Source organism: Melanotaenia boesemani, chromosome 4 (genome assembly GCF_017639745.1).
Source record: "Melanotaenia boesemani isolate fMelBoe1 chromosome 4, fMelBoe1.pri, whole genome shotgun sequence".
In the NCBI taxonomy this organism is placed as follows: Eukaryota; Metazoa; Chordata; class Actinopteri; order Atheriniformes; family Melanotaeniidae; genus Melanotaenia; species Melanotaenia boesemani.
Window position 1 is genome coordinate 12,854,204 of NC_055685.1, and position 20,617 is coordinate 12,874,820.

Consider the following 20,617-nt stretch of genomic DNA (forward strand, 5'->3'; position numbering starts at 1 on the left):
GGAAATTCCCTCCGTAAGTTGAATATTTCTAACTTTTTGTGTGTGTATATATATATATATATATATATATATATATATATATATGGCAGAGGTTAACAAGTCTGTGACAAACTGTCCACAGAAGAGTGTGGGTGCTAACCTGTCTGCCTGCAGAAATAATGTAAATAATTTCGGCATCAGACATTTTGCTTAAACTTTTTTGGTAATAAATTATGGCTTTATAAGACTTTTAAATTGTATTATATTTCTATTTACATTTTACACAGTGTCCCAACTTTTTGGGAATTGGAGTTGTAATATTATTCAATATGAGGCAACCTGGACTTTGGTTGTGATAGTAACAAAATTGTGAACCATACTATTATTTACAGATTTAATTCTTTTTAAAAACTAATCACGTGATGGATTCAGCACATTTGAAACAGATTAATTTATAGATCATGAGAGGTTTCAGGACACTGGAAACCCTTAAAACCATCACTTCAAACACATAATAAAAATAAACTAGCTGAATAATAGCTCCCTTCCTGGCATTAAAAGGACAGTCCCATGGTAATACCAAATAGCAGTAACATTTATTTAAAAAAAGACAGTTCTCTTGCAAAAACATGTAATTTTTTCTCACAACTCGTACAAACATATGTCATAATTTCACCATTAAAGATTATATATATATATATATATATATATATATATATATATAGATAGATAGATAGATAGATAGAGAGAGAGACAGAGAGAGAGACAGAGAGAGAGAGAGCTGCTGGTTTAATTTAATTTTAAAAAATGTGATATTTCAGAGGTCATTTTCGAAATGGTATGGTTTTATTTGGAGGACTCCATGGTGGAGGAGGACTGTCCTGGATTATTTCTTTAATACGTCTTTCCTCTTGTTGCCTCTTCTGCTCCAGATCTTTTCTTGTCTGTTGGAAAAAAAAATGTTAGACAAGGTAACAGTTTTAAACCTTCTCTTCTTTCCACTATAGAAAACACTGAGTGTAAGTAGTACTTTCCATGTGGACATGTCCCCTTACTGTATAGTAAATTTGTTACTTGAACCCTTGGACAGACTTACAAGAGGATACAACAGAGGAGGAACGGTCCAAAGCATGTGTTCTGGCTCAAACTCAAACTATAAACACAAACTCTAAGTTAGTACAGTATATATAGCCGAGTAGACTGTACATTACTCCATCGAAGTTGCATCACTTTAACCAATATTTCTGATACTTGCTTTCAAAGTTCAAATAGGATCTTTTTTCCAGTGCATGTGGAAATGCCTCAAAATACTGGTATTTAGGAAGAATGTTTAGAACACAATCAGCCTAATTATTGGTGAAAAGGTGCCCCTTAACCCAACACTAAGCTTACTTCATTTTTATCCAGAACATTTTGTTACATCCAAAAGTGTGAGGTCTTTACTTGACATCGGCCTTTCGGAAGTGAACGGATGTATAGCACGTGCTTGGAAAACAGCCGCAAACTGTGCCACAGCACAGTGGCTGAAGGGAATGATTTACTATTTTGCTTTAAAAAAAAAAAAGGTACCTGATCAAAAACAAACTCTGCCTCTTGCCTGCTAATTGCTAGGATGAGCTCTGGCTCCCCTGAGACTGAGTTGGAATAAGGGATGTAGAAAATTTATGGATAATAATATTGTTATCATTGGCTGGATTCAGAACGAGATGATCTGAGTTGATCTTTTGTCATTGACATTGATGTTTATAATGAGGGGATATGATGGGTGTTTTAGATGGGATGATCTGTCTGTATGTGAATGTGGGTTAGATAAACCTCATATCCACAGGTACACACTGCATAGGGTCATTACTGTAGATTCTGACGTCTGTCTTTGTATGGGTCTTGAGGTGTGTGTTTTTTTTTTAGTAAAATTTAAAAGACTGAATAAAATAAATGTTTGAAAAAGTACAAGCAAAGTACAGGATACTTTCCTCTGTGGATACTAAAACTATAATTATTTTCTAAGGTGGTGATTTCCAAGTCTCAGAGCATATGTTTCAAGAACAAATCACGAGCACATCTGGTTCTGGTAATGTTCGCCATCTGTGGTTGTTTTACTTACCAGCCAGTTTTCATACATCTCTAAAGACATTTTATCTCTGTCTTCTTTCATGTATTGCTCCTCCTCCACTTTAGTTCTGAGTTCTTTACGTTCCTCTGTGAGCTTTTCATGGAGAACATGCTTCTTCTTCTCACACCTTAATCAGGATAAATAAGAGAGGTAAAAAGACAGGTTGGCTGTCACTGCCATCTAGTGGTTGAACATGTTCACACCCAAACAGCATCATTTGTGTTGACTTTCATTATGAGCAGCAATTTTCTTCAGGATCGTAGCATTTAAAGACTCATGTGTACACAACAGAAGTTTTCAGTCACCACTGAGGGAAATTTCTAATAGAAAGGACAAAATAAATAGAATGAAAAGAATGATACACACTCACCAGTCTGAAAAAGCAGAAGTGCTGTCTCTCTTTCTTTCGTCTTCTCTCGCTTGTTTCTGTTGTTTAAGTTTGTTTTCGGCCTCTCTCTGTTTTCTGTGCTTCTCTTTAAGCAGATCATCATGCTCGTGCTTCCATTTTTCAAACACCTTAAGAGGGGAAAAAAACAAGCCTGTTTAAAAAAACAAAACAACAACAAAATTAAAAATGATTTAATAAGAAATGAACAGTTTACCTGTTTAGCAGACTGCCTTTTTTCTTGTTTCTCTTCAGTCGCTCTTTGCTCTTTTCTAATTATATCTTCCTGTTCTTTGGCTTTTGCTTTGAGGCTTTCTGCCTTCTTTTCTTTCCAAGCTTCGTAGGATGCAACAGCATCTTCCTTTTTGGCCTCTTTTTTCTGTTTGTTGACAGAAAGACTGAAATCAGTATTCACCTACTAAATTATTGTGTACTTATTGTAAATTTTAAAGATGGTAAATTGTGAATCACCATCTTTTCTTTTTCTTTGAGAAGCTCCTCTTTCTTCTTCTGTTGCATTTTCTCTTTTGACTCTTCTTTTTTCTTTTTAAGCCATTCCTGCAAAGAGAAAGCCAGGGATTTTATTCAACTGAAACTTTGATGTGGATCCTCTGATGCCTTCTTTTAAATCAACTATCGTTTCCACATGCTGAGAACAAAATGTGTCATTTATACTGCCCAAAACTATTTTAATACCAGTTTTAGCATTTTATTATTTACATATTCTAAAGTTAAACATCTAAAATAGTCTTGTACAAACACACCTTTTTTGTGACTGAAAGAAATGTTGTTCCCTGAGTATCTGGACACACACAATGTTTTTATTTTCTTTATTTTTCCACCACAGATAAGAAACTGTGTTTCTGAATATGATTTTCAGGTTTGCAGCATATTCTGACGTCAGAGAACTACTGCCCTGCCAGAGAAAATAACAACCACTGTGACACAGACCCACCTCTATGAATTCCAAGTGGGCATCTGCAATCTGCTGTGATTAATCTCTGGAGCTGACTGTGTTAACTCTAAAATGTCTCCGTTATGACTAAACCATGCCACATTTTTTTCTCTGCAAGATTCTTTAGACCATCACAAAATTTGATTCACATGAGACCCAGTGGATTATTTTTATTCATGCCACAACAACAAAATGTTAGCAGAAGTGTGGCTAATACGGTTAACATTACAATAGAGAATGTTTAACTAGCTTTATTATTTAGCTGATGTCACACTTACTCTCAAAATCTTTTATCTTTTTTCTACATTGTTTTCCTTTTCTACTGTACTTGATCATTTTATCCAAAAAGAATAAAATTTTGTTGAGTTACAAAGATAGCACTCCCTTCCCAGCATGCAACATGGTATGACATACCTTCACTTTCTCCATTGCGCTGGTTTCATCTTCAGAAAACAAAAAGAGTACTAATGACTTAAAACACAGCCCAGTGAGAATATTTGTTAACCAGGCATTACTTAAAAGCCATTTTTATCCTGCTGCTTCTTATTTCTTCTTGTTTTTTTCAGTGTTTTATGTCAAAATGGCAAATAATTAATGGGTTTACCATTTCCCTGCTTTATTACTGGAACAGAGTGCTGTTAAAGCAGAAAGAACCTTCCACCAGAGAGATTCATGCAAAAACATGCTAAAACACTCCAACAGCCCATTTGGGTCAGGCTATAAACTGGGGGAATCATAGCAATGCTAGAATGAACCATCTAAGGAGCTAAAAAAATTCAAAAACACATTTTAGAAATAACCTTTTACCTAAAAATGTTCAACATGCTCCATATCTGTAATGTATATAATGGAGTTCATCAAAGTAGCCCTGAGTACAGAAAGACCCCCTGACTCTAAACTGTCCTGCCTCATTGATCAAAGAACACAAGAGAACATTGTCTAGATGTTTAGCTAAAGCATTGTGGACACTTGTCATGCCGGAAAATATGACATACTCACACTGACCTGATAAATGGCAGCTCTGAGAGAATCTGCTGCTTGTGGTTGAGACTCTTGTAGGGAAACTTTACGGTCCAGAACTTTGAGAGTCCCCAAATACTTTGATTCCACCTTCTTGGAGCACACACTCTGGGACCTCTCCGAGCTCTTAGAACGAGAGCTTGATGTCCTAATTCCAGTAAAAATAAAATGATTGTCAGTAATCTCCCTGTTTCATACATGAAGCTCAATTAATGCAACTTGAACACTGACCTGGTATCAAAGGATTTTTCAGGAGCATGAGAAAGCTGATCTGAGTGATCTTCTGTGTTTTCCTGAAAAAAAACAAACAATTAAGTTAGCTGAGTTATTTCTAGTACAAAACTGAACATTACTGTCTTTCTACATAATGTTCAATATGACTTACATTAAATTCTTCAAATGTTGAAGTGTAGTTTCTCTGTGGTTCTTTGCTGTCATCAGATATAAAGCCATCTGAAACAGTAAATAAATTATCAAGAGCATTAATGACTAAAATGAATCATTTTATAGTACTGTTCTTACCTCTGGAACCAGAATCAAGCGTGGACTTGGTGAGGAGTTGTGACTGTTGGCTCTTATTTGAAGAGGATTTGCTGAGATTACATGAAGCTGTTGCATCTCCATCTGTGCACTAACACAACACAACAAATGTGTTGACTTTGCAGCTTAAGGTAAAGAATAATTAATTAACAGTTATATAAAATGCTGACTGCAGCTCTTACAGTAAAATTGCTGGATGTGGCAGTTGAGTGGTGGACTGATGCAGAAGACGTCTGGGACCTGCTCAAATCCTGGGATCCATTTTCCTCAGCTGGCTTTTCTGTAGCTTGAAACCTCAATCCAAGAGTTCGTTGCCGAGGCTTGGGTCTGGGAGGCTCCCTCTCTGTCACACTATCTGAATAATAACACCAAGTCAAAGCATGAGCCAAAATCTGCACAACTCTGTATGCTCTTGTGAAAATATCAATTAATAATCTAAACAGACCAGGAGAATTAGTGTAGTTGAGGTGAGGTGATGATCTTTGTGGAGTCTCTGAGCTTTCTCCCACCACAGGGTTCCTCTTCTTCTCCTCAGGACCAGGAGTGTTTACAACACTGCCTTCAGATGGTAAGGGCAAAGATAAAGTATCATCTGATGTTAGATATGACAGACTTGAGTACCCTCTTGTGATCTCAGGATCAGGAGACTCCAAACCCCTATTTTCAAAGTGACTGTTATCTTCTCTGACATGTGCAGAGTTCTGTGGGGGAAAGGAGCCATTATAATTGGCTTGTTCATCAACAGAAGACCCTGCTGGCTCATTTTCTTGTCCCTCTGATGGTGTTGTGGCATTTGGGGAAGAGCTTTTTCTTTGGGTTTTCAGGAATGAAACTTTCTTTGGCCTATTTTGCTTGTCTTCATCATCTGAAAGCTCAAAGTTGTCAAGTTTGGCTTTAGTCTTCCCAGCCTTGAATGCATCAATCTTCTTTTTTCTTGACTTTAGGAGCTCATTCAAAAAATCTGAAACATTGGACATAAAAGAAAAGTCAGAAAATTGAAAGTTGATTTTAACGTTTTGATACTCTGACAACTTACCGTCTTCACCATCCTCAAAGTCATCGGAGTAAGAGTATTGATCTGTTTTCGTTTTGCTTGCCCTGGCAGTTACAGCAGCCTGAAGTTCATCCTGCAACAACATAATTTCACTGTTTCATGGAGCTAGCTGTCGGCTTGTATAATCCAGTCACAGTGAATAAAATCACCTGAAATGTTGTCCTTTTCGTTGTTTTCGGAGTAGTTCTGTACGCCAGTGTTGTTACTCCTTCATTAGTCATCATAAAAACTATAAACGAATTAATCTGGTTGAAGGCATCGTAGTTAGCATGCTAGCTGGTGTTTGCTAAACGTAATTAGCCACTAGGCTGACAAAGTAATGACAAAAACTCCAGCTAAATAACAATATGCTAGCTTTGATTGGGAAGCAACTGTCGTGCTTTTCTGCACACAATCATACAGGTCGTTGTAACAAAAAGCCAGGCAAGCATTGATACTGAGCTAAAAAGGTTGTTGATGGTAACCCCGGGAGACGGGCTGTCGAGTTCCGGTTTAACATTGCGCATGCTCAGATGATGACCAGAAACTTTTCTTAGGTAGTGACTTATATGATATTACGGCCTTATTAAAACATTTAAGTAAAAGTATATAAGACTTCCCTGCTGCTATTGATAGAAATGGAGCCAATTAATACATTTCAGGCTTCAGTTAATAAACGTTTTCATTATGAATAAGTTTCTGCTGATTAATCACTGACTACTTTATATAAGTTTTAAAATGGTCAGACTAAAAGCACTGGCATATTTGCTTTGCCCAACCAACACTCTTAATCACTGAGTTATCAAATTTAAAATAAATTCTAAAACAAAATATTATATTAAGCATTCAATTTGATTTTCTAATCAACTAAATATTTTTATTTGTCTATATAATATCAGTTATGAAGATTTTTACAATTAATGTAAAAAAGTGAGAAAAAAAGGCCCTTTTTTCATTTTGTGTTTTTACACACCCCCACTAGCTACAACTCAAATCTTGCATTGCAGTCATAGAAACATTTTAAAACAGTTAAAATACAGTGGTACAAGTACTAGTGTTTGAAATATTTCTGCAGCAAAATATATAAAGCTAAATAAACAAGCCAACAACAAAACACAGCCAAGCAGTAGAATATGAAGTTTTTATTTATTTTTTTGTTGTAGCAAAAGTGCATAGTTTAAGCCCTTCAACCCTTAGTAACAGTGTAATTTAGTCTCTTGTGATACCCAATAGTCCACTCATATATCTTGGTGATGCGCCATTGGTTTACCCTTCATTTAAACACATCAGCTTATGATTATTTTTACAAGCATTCCCTGCCAACCCCCAAGCAGCTGAAAAGTTGCAGTACAAAATGGTTGATATATGCTGAGACAGAAAGTAGTAGTATTAATATTTCCTTAATCAATTCAAAGTAATTAATGAATTGTCTGACATCACAGACACAACAGAAGTAACAGAGTCCTGATGAACTCCCAACAGCCAAGTAGAAGACAGATGTTCACAAAATATAGTCAGACTCTACAAAAGAATTTCTCTGTGACTGAATGCAGTGTGATTTTTCAGCTGGCAGCTCTGAGTTTAGTTTAAATTGGATAACAGCTGGATCAAATAGAAGAGGAAAAACATTTTTGTATTACAAACAAGACTGTTGCATTACTGAGTAAAGACAAACTAAAATACACATGAACAAGGAAATCACGAAAGGCTACTGCAGAACATACATTTAACAATTTTCCTGTAACATTATTCGCAAAGCGTTTGTTTGTAAAAGTGCTCTAAATTTCAAAACGATGAATTCACACTGGCACCATCTAAACATGCATCAGTACAACAGATCAATATGACATTTTATGATGCAGGAGTTGAAGCAGAAACGTTGGATTACTCCCATCGTGTACACAGCCGAATCAGTACTTCAGATTGCCTGAAGGAATCAGAAGCTCATAACAAGCTTTTTTTTTTTTTGTTGCCACAATTAAGTTTGTTTATTTTAACCACAAACTATTACAGTACAAACTAAACCATTTTAATATAATCATAATATTTTGTTTGTGCTGACTATGGTCTTTAAAGCATACCTAGTCATTTATTTAACATATTATTTAGAAGATTTTACACATATCTCTGCTCTGTCACACACCACAGTAACCAAACTGATATTTGAAGGGACAGGACTATAGTGAACCTGGTTCCTTACTGGTTCTGGTTAAGCACACAATCCAAGGCCTGACAGTAAACACAGAAGACTAAGCAACTAGTTTTATACAACAAGATTGTTACTGTAAAGGAAATCCCTACTCAGAAAGAAATCAAAACAACTGAATGTAATAAATTCCGTCCTTTTGCTGGTTTGAAAATGCACCTGATATAATAACATCTTTACTGGCACTGCTTTAAGTTGTAACCTTAAAGTTGAAGGAATGTTTCAGAGACTCGAGATCCGGCCACCAATCATCATTCAGCAAGCACCAAAACAAAAATGTAACCTCATAGTAGGAAATTAAAGTGATCTTCCCTGATTATCTAACACTTTCCTTCATTTTGAGTATACATCTGAGTTTCTGCAGATCAGTGAGCACCAGAGCTGGGGTCAGGAACTAAATCCAAATACTGCCCCACCTCCTGATTTAAGACATGGTGAAGTAGCTAATGGAGCTAAATCGATACATCAACATGCCAGTTTTAATAAGACAATCCTGGCTTATAAGAAAAGATTTGTTATAAGCCAAAAAGCAAAGACTGTGCTGTAAAAAGATTATTTGAGGGGGGAAAAAAAAAGAAAGATATGGTGTGAAGGCTGACAGGGAAAGGTCGTTGTCCTGGTCAGTTACAGCCAACTGTGCTACTCCATACCAGAGCAGGTGGATGAATGCTGATGGTCTGCTTCCACTGTTAGTCTACAGGTGGTGCTGGGGGCTCCCTTCTATCACTCTGCAAAGAAACAAGGAACAGAAGCATCCTGAAACATAATAAGAGGTAAACAACTGACAATGACAGCAACAAACACTCAACTGGCTAAAATGTTGCTTGAAGTATTCAGTAGGGATAAAAAGTCAAATCCACTGAGACCCGGTTGTTGTATTTGTTGTTTTCTTGGGGGGCAGGAAGAGGGGTTGAGTCTTACTGTGTCACAGAATCACAACAGCAAAGAAAAACCCGCTAAAATATACACAAGCTAACCAGATGTAAAAAGGAGGGAAATGGGTTAGAGTATTTACATGTATGGACTGGATGACAGAAAACGGAGCTTTACAGTATGCCCACTCACTGTTTTCAGTTGCTTTCATGCGATGTATACTTGGCCCCAAACAGGGTACTAAACTGTCAGACCAGATTTTGCCTTGATGATGTGGCAGTGATGTTGGCCAGCATATTATTAAAGATTAGATTTTCATTGCATGATATGGAACAGGCACTCAGATGCCAAATACATCTAAATAATAAAACAGGTATAACAAAATGTTCATTTATTACATAAAACAAGAACAATATACAGATATGACAGAAACAGAAGAAAAAATTGAGATATAAACTAAAGAGATGAGCTAAGGTTTTAATATATAATGATAAGTACTAACATTGTGGGGTCCAGTTGGTTTTCCTGTAGGACGGGGTCCCCTGAGACTTGATGGGCGTAAGAGAAACAAGACCAAAGCCACCACAACCCATCCCATCAGAACCATGGGGAGGGTCAGGTCCCCACCACCCACTGTCCCACTGGGTCCTGGTACTGCACAGAAACACAAAACTTTCACACGTATATTCTAAGATTTCTCATCTGAGAAAATGAGTGCTGCCATTCCCACTCTATGACATGAAAATACAACAAAGTCTAATATGAGGTCTGTTAAAGAGGTGGGCATACATACATTCCTGAGGGCACTCTGTGTCTGTGCAGTAGGACTGAGATTGCCTGAGCTGGAAAAAAGATTATAGAAGGAAAAAAAGACAGAATTATTCACTTTGGTAATCAGTGCCTTCATCTGGAAAAAGAGGAAAATACACATGGCCCATAAACAAATGACTTTTCATCATAAGCCATAAGGCTTTCCTTGTTATAAAATGGAGCTGTGCTTCCTGAAGTGTGCCATGCAAATCTGACTGGCAAATGCTGCATTACATTTTTGAAATAATCTAGCAGCACCTGAACAACGAGGTAAGCGAATCAGAGAGCTCAGACTAGTTTGAAGGTCTTAGCCAACCACAACCTGCCATGCAAGTTTTACCTCTGCATTAAAAAAAACAAAAAACAACAAACACTACAGCCCGTATCTTTTATGATAAATCTGTCCTCATCTTCGGAAACTTAAATCATTGTTTCACACACTGAAGAAGAAAGAGTCGTCTTTCCAGGACAGCACTGATAGGATCTCAAGGCAAACACTGAGCAGGAACCAGGATGTGATGGCTCAGTGTCACTCAGTAGCTTTTCATTTACTTCTCCCTCCTTCTCTACATTCTCGATTCACGTTATATTCCTGCAACTCTATCATTGCAGTATCTGCTGTGCCATTTCAAATGACTTTAAAAACCTTTCAGTTTTGTTGCTTACCAGGTTAATGAGGCGCCTCATGGCGTACTCCTGGCTGCAGATGCACTCACATGGGTCAAAGCCTCCCTCCGCCATTTCTCACCAGACAGTATCCACCTTGAAAGAGAAGCACTGCGTGTAAGTAGGATGCACATTAACAAGTGAGACAACTCTAATGCTGCTTGTTGTTCGTGCTGTGTTCTATTGTTGTTCCACAGACATGCATAGTTTAGGGGGAGGAGACTGCTCTGCTAGGGACAGTTAGCATACTCTGCATCATCATCATCATGTTAATATTGAAAGCGTGATTTTTTTTTTTTACAGTAAAGTAAGCTAAACAATTTATGAGAACAATAAGTGAAAGTTGTTCCAAATCTTTATCATGTTCTTTATAATAAACTAACAGTACCCTGAGGAGTTGATAACAGCAGTCCATGTGTATCACACTGAATTAAAAGGTCAGCTGATAAAGATGTTTTTAAATGACTGATACAATGAAAACTGCAGCCAAAGAGAAATGATACGAGTAAATTTGGAGTTCATCTGAACAAAAAGAGAGCCAAAACATCAGAGAAATAATTCCACCATATCTGATAACTTGTAAATATGCCGTCATACTGTCTGATTAACTGGTTAAACTGCTCCAGTCAGTCAACCTCTACAATATTTATATCGGATTACTTGACATTGAGATATAATTATGTCCAGATTAGAATTACATGAGGATAGAAAAGGAGAGCAACTGCAACCAAGTAAGGAATTTAGAGAGAATCTGTGGACAAAAACTAGCTGTCAAATGACGGCTAGACTGCTGGATCTGTCTGAGGCGTCTGACATATGCAACGGCTCACAGCTGGTTTAAATGGCATGCAAATTCAGCTTACTTGGTGCACTATTGGCAGTAATGGTGCAAACCCAATGTTGCAACAAAAGAAGTGGGTCACTGACAAACACACATCTGGGCCCATTTCTAAACCCTTTAATGTCTAATGTATCATATCTGATGCAGACTATGTGACCCCTGTACCACTTTAATTATCAAATCCTTTTGTATACAAATATATAGATGTCTTCAGCTCCCCTGTGACTTTATTGATGTTCTGCAAAACAGCCCTTTAACAGTCATTTTCATATTAAAAGAAAAGCAAAGCAAAAAGAAAAAGCTTTTAGCTGCTAGTTTGAATGAATGAGTTCTGTTGGTACGTCTGATCCCTTCCAAAGCCCAAGTAATGCCAAGAATAAGATCCTGAATCCAGACAAACTGAAAGGAAGATGTCTAGGATGTAGGGCAAGATCTAAACACAAACAAGGCAGGGGAACTTTAAACCTTTTCTTCCTTCTATCATCATAGGAAATTTGAGATCCAGGGAAAATAAAATGATGAAGCTTGGTGCACCAAGAGAATATTGTGAATGCACTTTGCTGTGTTAACACAGACAGCAATACAATGACTATTATCCTACTGTATATAATGTTCCAATTCTGATGCTTATATGAATTGCAGATAGAATATTAGTATTTTTGACTACATACTATAGTTCATACAGTAATGACTGTGTGCAACTGCAATGACAAAGCCTTAATTACAAAACACAGAGCTTTAGCCTACTCAGGTTTCTGCCTCACGCTAAAAGAGTGTCCTCTTTTTACTGCAGCCTTCCTGTTCTACACTGAACTTTGACACAGTTGGTGTTGCCAGATTTTTGATGAAAACGAGCAACTTGATCTACGAAAACAAGATCAAAGCTGAGCATAATAAGGAAACATGGCAACTGGAGTCTATGGTAGCATAGTAAAGCAGCAGTGTGTATCACAAGATGCTGCGAGAATTCCAGCAGGATGCAATATTGCAATTAAGGTGTGGAAATATCTACCTCATAGACAGTGATGTCTCTCTGAAAGGACTGTCAAACTATACAGGCTGATAGCATGATGGTGTATAATAAGCACTTTGTACAACAAACATGTAGCTCTGGACATTGTACCAAGAAGGACTTTCACGGCAAATCAAATACTGAACTGTTGTTTGCTCTGTCCCGAGAGTTCATCTGCTTTATTTTTTGTACGGACACGTATCTGACCCTGCACCGCTGCCACCACAATTTCCCATTGAAGAACAATAATGTACACAATTCAACTCACACACCTACCCTGATATGTATGTGATGTTTCCAGAAGGAAAGCTATGACAGTTTCCTTCTTTTGTGTGGTGGTGATTAGCTGGTTAAATGCCCACATCATTTATAAAGCCAATGCAAAGTAGAAATAATATTTTTGGCACCGCAATAATAAAAAAAAACTCAAACATGTAGTTTTAAAGCTGTAAATGGTCTGTACTTATATAGCGCTTTTATCCAAAGCGTTTTACATACACGTCACATTCACCCATTCACACACACACATTCACACACTGATGGCGGAAGCTGCCATGCCGCCCCTAACCACATTAAGGTTAATAAATTGATCACTGAGTGCAGGTATCACAAATACAAACATGTGAAATAAGGCCAATGAAAGTAATACAGCCCATGATAGATAGATAGATAGATAGATAGATAGATAGATAGATAGATAGATAGATAGATAGATAGATAGATAGATAGATAGATAGATAACACACACACAAAAACATTTTTAATACTTGTGAAATGATTAACACCTTACTTCAGCAAAATTTCAAGGAAGTTTTCTTTTTCTTTTTTATTTACACAACAAAATACTACTTCAAGAAAGCGAAAGCAAATAGAGATTAGTTATTAAGTTTCTCCATTAGTGTAGAACAGCGTTGTTACTAATTTGGGAAAGATAGTCACTACAGATCTAAAGCTAAATAAAGAAGATTGCAAATGCATTTGTAAAAAAAAAAAAAGGAAGTTTCTTAAGTGGACTGCTAGTGTTAGCCGAGTCGGAACGAGTCAGTAACTTTAGTAAATAGCACCACTTATAGTTTAATCAACATTTCTCTAAAACAGTTAAGCTAAACACCGCTGGCAGGTCTGTTGGTTTTGGCACCTAACATGTACATGTAAAGATTTTCCTGGGGTCTGCCTGAACATCTGCAGAGGAACGAAGGGCGAACCTTTATCTCGACACAGCTGAAACCCAATGAGCTATCAAAGCTGCCGTCGCAAACTCTTACTGAGCTACTCTTCAGTTAAATATTAACACAACTGCTGTCGAACTCATTTTTGCATAACTAGCTTCATGCTAGTAGAGCCAGCAACGACAGAGAAAACTCCCAGCCATTTTCGTTTTTCTCTTCTCCATTTTTTTTCCCCCCTGTGAGGGTTCATGACTGGTCACATATGTGACAAAACAGAAAAAAACTACGACTTACTTGAGCTTTGAGACCCTCGAAAATATTAACTGTTTTGGCAGGCCTAAGCTCCTGCTGCGGCTGCACTGCTGTTCCTCTCAAAACACGTCAGAGTGCCGACTTGTTAACCATCCGTCTGTTTTGTTTGGTACACGTGAGCCAACCAGCTATTCTTCACGACAGACATCCGGGACCTCATGGGAGCCAATCCTGACAGACCCAAACGCCACTGGAGCCAACGTGCAAAGATGATATACACGTTTCTCATTGGTTCAGACATTTGATTGACAGGTCTTCCGTTCAATCACAGTAAGAATGAGCACATCACCTGGAAAGTAAACAAACAGTCCAGCTGTTTGTCAGCGTACAGAGGGAGATTAATTTAAAACACCTATGCAATTGTATAACCAAACATATGGCGACATATTTGGTTAAAATACCTTTTCTAAAGGAAGCACATCAAATATTTTACCTTCATAACATTTATGCACATTTATGTCTGCCACCTTTGAGAGGAGTCATTCACAGCATGCTACTAGATTTTTAGCAACTACTTTTTTTAAAAGTCTTCCTGATAGCGGCGTTAAGCCTGATATTGGGGATTGGGGTTTGTCTGTGGGGTATGTAATTAGTGGTTGGGTAGGTAGATGAGGGTGCTTTTGTGCTTTACCTGTGTGATTGTGTGAGAGATAATGACTGGATATGTGTTTTTGTTTTTAATTTGGTTGAGTTATATGCTTGGGTATGTGAAGACTTATCTTTAATTTTGTTTAGTTGTTATAGTTGGGTAAAGCACTTTGTGCTGCTCTTATGTATGAAAAGTACTATATAAATACATTTTTGATTTGATTACACTGTCATATACTATTTAAATGACAACACAGTTACACTACACACAAAAAATGTATATCAACTTGATGCATTACCTTACCAATTTTTAGAGTATTTTCCCACCATCTTACAAGATGCCAGCCAGTAATGGCTGGAAAGATTTGAGAGGGGATTTGACAGTTAACACTTCATTGATAATTGTTTCAAAACGGCCCTGTCTCAATTTTGTGCTACAGCACAATGAAGAAGCAGTGAGATGAATACAAGTTTACCATTTTCATCAGCAAAAAAAGTACCCAGTATTTACTGAAATCTGATGTCAAACGGAAGAACTATTATGACGAATTTTAATGTGCTATCTGGTCAAGGTGGAGATTGTTCTGTTGGGTATTTCTACAATTTCCCATGTATTTTGGATGTTTTAATCTAAAATGGGTTCATTATACACCTTTACTAAATCTGCTTCACATGGAAATACTCAGGTGCTGCAAAAATACTCCAAAATTTGCAATTTTTAAGAGGTGGAAGAAACAAAATCATTAGGGAAGCAGCTGAACAGTCAGTTTATTAAGATGCTCACTTCAAGAAGAAGCACCTGAGATGAAGTGTGTCAACCCCAAATTCAGTTGTCCATGTCCAAAGTCACCTAATAAGGAATATTTGGAAAGGTCACCTGAACTGCACACTTTTCCTAAAAGTGTCAGAGATGTCTGCTTTGTTAATAGAAGTGTCAGTATATAATAATGTAGGCTGCAACGTCAGCCAGAATATCCCAACGGATACCTTCTCTTCTTTTTCATAAAACAAAAGAACAGTGCAGTTAATAAAACCCTGACAGCTTTTTTTGTCCCAGAGACCAGGTGTGCCCAGCACACGATGAGAAATGCTCTGTTTCAAAAGAGCATTAACCCACGTTTTCTTTCCGTCACCAAAGCTCATTAATGAAAGTTCCAGCTTGTGCTCCATGCAGCAGCTGCTCTGTGTGTGCATGTTCTGGACGGACTGACGCTGCGCGCTGGAGGGCAGGCAGGCAGTCGATGGCAACGGTGAGCTGAGCTCCCTCTAAGGTGAGAGGAAGCGCAAGACGGTGAAAGTGAAAGAAGCTTAATCACAGAGAAAAACAGCTAAAAGGCAGTCTCCACGCTCAGACAAAACCGGGAGAGAGGCCCCGGGTCTACCTTCGAGACAGCAGCAGCTCGTCAGACAGGCACAGCCATGGCTAACATCGCGGTCCAACGGATCAAGCGAGAGTTCAAAGAAGTTCTTAAAAGCGAAGAGGTACGTTTACGTTCCTGGATGCTGTTTCTTCTGTCCCGTTCCGTCTTTGTTCATTGTTTAGACTTTATTGAAATGTGTAGTGTCAGCAAGTCATTAATATAGAAAAAAATTACAGAGGGAAGTCCCAGTCCGGTGTTGAGGCAGGTCAGGCCCGAACTGGAGAACTTTGCTAGCTTTAGCTTAATCTGTGGTAGGACCTCTCCTGTTATGTCAGGTGGGTGTGTTCAGGAAACACCGGGGATTCAGCGTTGTCAATTGACAGGCCCTCTGTTCCAAACAAACAATACCGCATACCATTGAGTAAGTACCTAGCTACAACCTAACCTACTTTAAATGAGCTGTCGCTTACGCCCCTCGTACGACCATTATTAATCACATTCATTTATGCCATTCTAGTGTAGCAGCTTATAGCTTGCTTAAGGAAATGTTATTTTGTCATTTCATTTTTAGTTAGCATTAGCATATCGTGTTGTGGTCTAAGGTCCAGACCACTAAACAAACTTATCGGTTTCAATGTGGAAGGGGTTGCGGCCATTTCTAAGGTTTATGTTTTCTTTCTACCTGTCAGGTCAAGTTATCAACATCTAGTCGTAAACTCTGCCTTGTCCAGCTACACTAGCTAGCTGTCTGTTTTGCTAACATGAATGTTCCTATGCTCCTTTTGAAACTCAGACCGAATTGTAATTTCTTTAGGAGATTATGTAAATAGTTTCTGTTACCATCAGCATTTCCATATCTTCACATTTAGAAATTAAAACGCGATTTAATATTTGATAGACTAAGATCTTTGATTTTACTCTAGATTTTTATTTTAATTAATTTAAAAAAAATAATAATTAGTGTCCTGTCATCTGTCCCAACTCCCAGACAAGCAAAAACCAGATTAAGGTTGATTTGGTGGATGAAAACTTCACAGAGCTGAGGGGTGAGATAGCAGGTCCTCCGGATACACCTTATGAAGGTACTGCCATTCACCTAAACAGTAATGACAACCCAGAAATTTTATGATTTGTGATGCTTAAAGAGTCATACTATGATTTCTCTCCTAGGTGGCCGATATCAGCTTGAAATAAAAATTCCAGAAACATACCCATTTAACCCACCAAAGGTATGTGTATTTATTATCTTTCATCTGATCTTCTTAAACAAACGAGGACTTGATTTTTGCTTTTCATATTAATTTGAATACAGATATGTGACAAATGAAAGGAAAATGTTTAACCTTTGACCCTTACAGGAAGCACATTTGATGATTGTTGGGCTGTGGCAGGGGGAAATTTTGAGGGCGCGGTTTCTTTTAAAAAGTACAACATTGCTCTGAATGATCAGGTGGGATAAAGCGGAGCAGCCTCATAGAAATGAAAATACTTCCATCTATTGGCTGTGAGGTTACTCTGAATACATTTGTTGCTGACATGACAGCTCAGTTTAACTAATCATCTAATGAAGAGCATGGACATTTAGACACTGTGGGCTGTCGTCCCTTCAGTAGTTTTGGAGATTTGTAGAGCCAAGATTAACATACATTGAAGTTGAAAGTGACAACACACAGTGACCCACCACCTTAATAACACACCTTAGCCTTAGGTTGGTACGTTCTCCAGTTTGTTTGTCTGTACACATAGTATTATTTTGGTTACCATTATGGTTTCATAAATACTGACATGTTGTTTATCCGGTTTAAGAAATATAAATATTAAATCTAAAATACTCTTAACAGATGGCAAGATATTGTCACTTGCAAGTTTCTTCTGATCACTACTTGTCACGTATCAAGAAACACACTGAAATATCACACACACTTGAAACAGTAACGGTCTGATTGTATGACTGTAAGAGACGAGGAAAACCAATGTAATTATCCAGAGACCACAATCTTACCCAGATGAATCATGCATGTTCCTAAAGAATGGACATTAAATGCATAAAACGCTTTACCTTCTTTAGGTGCGCTTCATCACCAAGATCTGGCACCCTAATATCAGTTCTGTGACGGGAGCAATATGTCTGGATATTTTAAAAGACCAGTGGTGAGTGTGACATTTCTAAACCCTTGGTCTGCTGCATTCAGAGCGCGATTGGACAAGCTACAACATTTAATCTGTCTCTCCCAGGGCAGCTGCTATGACCCTACGGACGGTGCTGCTGTCGCTACAGGCTCTTCTTGCTGCAGCAGAGCCAGACGACCCACAGGATGCAGTTGTAGCAAACCAGGTTAGCCAGACTTTCTGTATTTTGTCTGTTTTGTTTTCTTGCTACAGTAATGTAATCCTTGTACTCTACGTTTAATTTTCTCTTCATGTATAGCTATATATGAACCAAGATATATATATATATATTTTTGGTCTGTAGATCATTGAAAGCATGAACTTTGTTTGATTCCTCAGTATAAGCAGAATCCAGAAATGTTCAAACAGACTGCAAGGCTGTGGTCACACGTCTATGCAGGCGCGCCTGTCTCCAGTCCAGACTACACACGAAAAATAGACAAACTCTGTGCCATGGGCTTTGATAAGGTACATTTTTTTTTTTTTTTTTTAGTATTTAGCGTAGTAAAATGTTCAGCTTTGAGGTGTCTGTTGAACAACAAACATTCAAACTGTGACAGACTTGCTGTACTTTTTTGTGAATCAAACATGTCCAAAGATTTCTTTTTAATATTGAAATGTGACTGCCTTTTGGGTCACATGCTTTAAAAAAAACCTGCTTTGTTGAACTTTTCAGATAAAAACCATTACGTTTATTAAACCGTTTTCATGATTCTTCCTGTTTTTGCTCAGAATGCAGTAATAGCGGCCTTGTCTTCAAAATCCTGGGATGTGGAAACAGCGACAGAGCTGCTCCTCAGCAACTAAGGTCCATCTAGATGTGAAGATACAGAGAAGGAAAAAAAAAAACCCAACATCATAGCATCAGGTCCTCTCTGGCACCATTCCACCATTGCCTTTTGTTAAGCGGACACCCTCCCTATGTTCACCACAGCAGTCTGAGCCTTCTTTTATCACAAATTATTTTGCTACGAATTCAACACCAGTAGCACCACAGCTGCCAACACACACACCGCCCTGTTGCCTGTCTGATCTCATCAACCCATTTTTCCAAGTCTTTTCTTACTCTTAACTTAAAATGTGTGCTATTGTAATAAGCTCAGACTTTAAACCATGCATCTTGTCTCCTATGCCCCATTTGATTTAATTTGAAACTTTATTTTTTGTGCTTTACTTTGCTCAAACAACTGCTGTGGCCTGGTGGATTTTGCAGGGTAAAATTCAGGGGAGTCCTGCACACTGCTCTGTCACTACAACACATTTGTTCCTTCAGCAGTGAGTTGGACTGTGTCATTTTCCTTTTAGACTTTCAATAAGGTAAAAGTCTCGCTGGATTAAATGTACTTGACTGGATAGTGCTGTGCATGGGCCGTGTACTGTTTTTATTTTATTTTTCCCTGAACAGTTTAATCATAGATTCAATCCACTAGAGAAGTTTGGATGTATGTTTTTCATCTGCACACACACACAGAAGGAAAAAAAAAGTTATCTGTAAATAATGTGTTCCTTTTTAAAATACAATGGGGATATACTTTTTCTTGCTTACATGGACATTGTAAAACAAATTATTTTAAATATAAACTATGCCTAGTTTACAATTATATGGAGAGATATCTTTTTATGCTTCTATGATCCACGAGAGATCCCTCTGAATGTCCTTTTTTTCCCCCCTTTGCTCGTTTGTAGGCGTGGCACAGCCAAAATCTTGGCCCTAATGATACAAGGGGCTAAGAGCCTGCACAGGCCCCTGCAGCTCATTATGTGCCACCTTTTCTGCTACACCACAAACAATTCTTATCCTTGCATGTTGCCTTTATTTTATTTGGCCAAATGATGTGGTGGGTGCGTTTGTTTTAACATCCCCTCACAATTATGTCAAGACACTTTGAACTTCTGCTCAAAGCTGAGTTTTAAGTGTGGACTACCAGAGCAATTCAATTTTACTTTTTTTTTTAACCTGTTGCTGGAAAATGTTTTTTTTTCCTGCCATGAACAATTTGTTCACTTAGTCAAGAACTGAGGATTTAGGCTTGCAGTGCTCTGGTTTTTCTTTAACGGTCATTGATAATCTGCTCAGTGTAATTTAGATCAAACTGTACAATTAAATACAGCAGCACTCGATCAAGATTTTGGCCATATATAAGCTCATAGGTGATGGCCGAAATTCCCAAATGTGCTTCACTACACCGCCAAACAAAAGCTTGTTTTGAGTATTAAGACTGGAATTCCCTTGTTATTAAGATAGCAGTGGACAGATTACAGTGATGGGATGCACATGCATTTCTTATTCAAGTTTCCCCATTTTTACCTGCAGCTCAGTGTTGTATTACAGGACAGTGTGAAAGTCACAGTGCAACGCGCTGTGACAGTGGAGCGAATTTACAGTTGGAGCCGTCAAGTTCAGAGGCAGCAAGAAATGCACAAACAGTTAATAAACTGGTTTTCATTAATAAAGTGCAATGTTGTAATCACTGGGGGTGCACCATTGATGGCTGGATTTACATTTAGTAAGAAAGGGCAGAGACGCCCCCTCCACTCTGTCTTCCTGGTGTCGTCATGTACAATACTGCACGATAAAACTAAAA

General features: G+C 37.9%; 3 protein-coding genes across 4 annotated transcripts; 1 reads left to right on the forward strand and 2 right to left on the reverse strand.

Moving 5' to 3' along the window:
* Positions 1-717: 717 nt before the first annotated feature.
* On the reverse strand, positions 718-6,515 carry map9 (microtubule-associated protein 9). The gene is made up of 13 exons (XM_041984365.1): positions 6,196-6,515; positions 6,029-6,119; positions 5,438-5,953; positions 5,175-5,347; positions 4,975-5,083; positions 4,838-4,905; positions 4,684-4,745; positions 4,438-4,600; positions 2,949-3,035; positions 2,695-2,856; positions 2,463-2,608; positions 2,084-2,219; positions 718-923 (listed from the first exon to the last, which is right to left on the reverse strand). Exons 1-13 carry the CDS (start codon positions 6,268-6,270, stop codon positions 804-806), a joined length of 1,908 nt encoding a protein of 635 aa, XP_041840299.1. The 5' UTR covers positions 6,271-6,515; the 3' UTR covers positions 718-803.
* A 1,432-nt stretch (positions 6,516-7,947) lies between these two features.
* smim14 (small integral membrane protein 14) lies at positions 7,948-16,016 on the reverse strand. 2 transcript variants are annotated; one of them, XM_041983821.1, is made up of 5 exons: positions 15,885-16,016; positions 10,581-10,676; positions 9,898-9,946; positions 9,607-9,758; positions 7,948-8,959 (listed from the first exon to the last, which is right to left on the reverse strand). In XM_041983821.1, exons 2-5 carry the CDS (start codon positions 10,653-10,655, stop codon positions 8,921-8,923), a joined length of 315 nt encoding a protein of 104 aa, XP_041839755.1. In that variant the 5' UTR covers positions 10,656-10,676; positions 15,885-16,016; the 3' UTR covers positions 7,948-8,920. The 2 variants fall into 2 exon arrangements, with proteins under 2 accessions (XP_041839755.1, XP_041839754.1); XM_041983820.1 differs by lacking the exon at positions 15,885-16,016 and adding an exon at positions 13,897-14,053.
* On the forward strand, positions 15,855-18,857 carry ube2kb (ubiquitin-conjugating enzyme E2Kb (UBC1 homolog, yeast)). The gene is made up of 7 exons (XM_041983819.1): positions 15,855-15,984; positions 16,852-16,945; positions 17,034-17,092; positions 17,932-18,014; positions 18,099-18,198; positions 18,372-18,500; positions 18,765-18,857. The coding sequence occupies exons 1-7, from the start codon at positions 15,922-15,924 to the stop codon at positions 18,837-18,839; spliced, it is 603 nt and encodes a 200-aa protein (XP_041839753.1). The 5' UTR covers positions 15,855-15,921; the 3' UTR covers positions 18,840-18,857.
* The last annotated feature ends 1,760 nt before the right edge of the window (positions 18,858-20,617 follow it).

Bases quoted from the DNA above. Each gene is read 5' to 3' on its own strand.
- map9 (XM_041984365.1), bottom strand. From the start codon at position 6,270: ATGATGACTAATGAAGGAGTAACAACACTGGCGTACAGAACTACTCCG. The intron at 4,906-4,974 runs GTAAGAACAGTA...TTACTGTTTCAG, and splicing joins GCTTGATTCTGGTTCCAGAG to ATGGCTTTATATCTGATGAC. The intron at 2,609-2,694 runs GTAAACTGTTCA...TCCCCTCTTAAG, and splicing joins AAAGGCAGTCTGCTAAACAG to GTGTTTGAAAAATGGAAGCA.
- smim14 (XM_041983821.1), bottom strand. From the start codon at position 10,655: ATGGCGGAGGGAGGCTTTGACCCATGTGAGTGCATCTGCAGCCAGGAG. The intron at 9,759-9,897 runs GTATGTATGCCC...GTTTCTGTGCAG, and splicing joins CACAGAGTGCCCTCAGGAAT to TACCAGGACCCAGTGGGACA. The intron at 8,960-9,606 runs GTTAGTACTTAT...GTTTCTTTGCAG, and splicing joins AACCAACTGGACCCCACAAT to AGTGATAGAAGGGAGCCCCC.
- ube2kb (XM_041983819.1), top strand. From the start codon at position 15,922: ATGGCTAACATCGCGGTCCAACGGATCAAGCGAGAGTTCAAAGAAGTT. The intron at 15,985-16,851 runs GTACGTTTACGT...CCCAACTCCCAG, and splicing joins AAGTTCTTAAAAGCGAAGAG to ACAAGCAAAAACCAGATTAA. The intron at 17,093-17,931 runs GTATGTGTATTT...TACCTTCTTTAG, and splicing joins ACCCATTTAACCCACCAAAG to GTGCGCTTCATCACCAAGAT.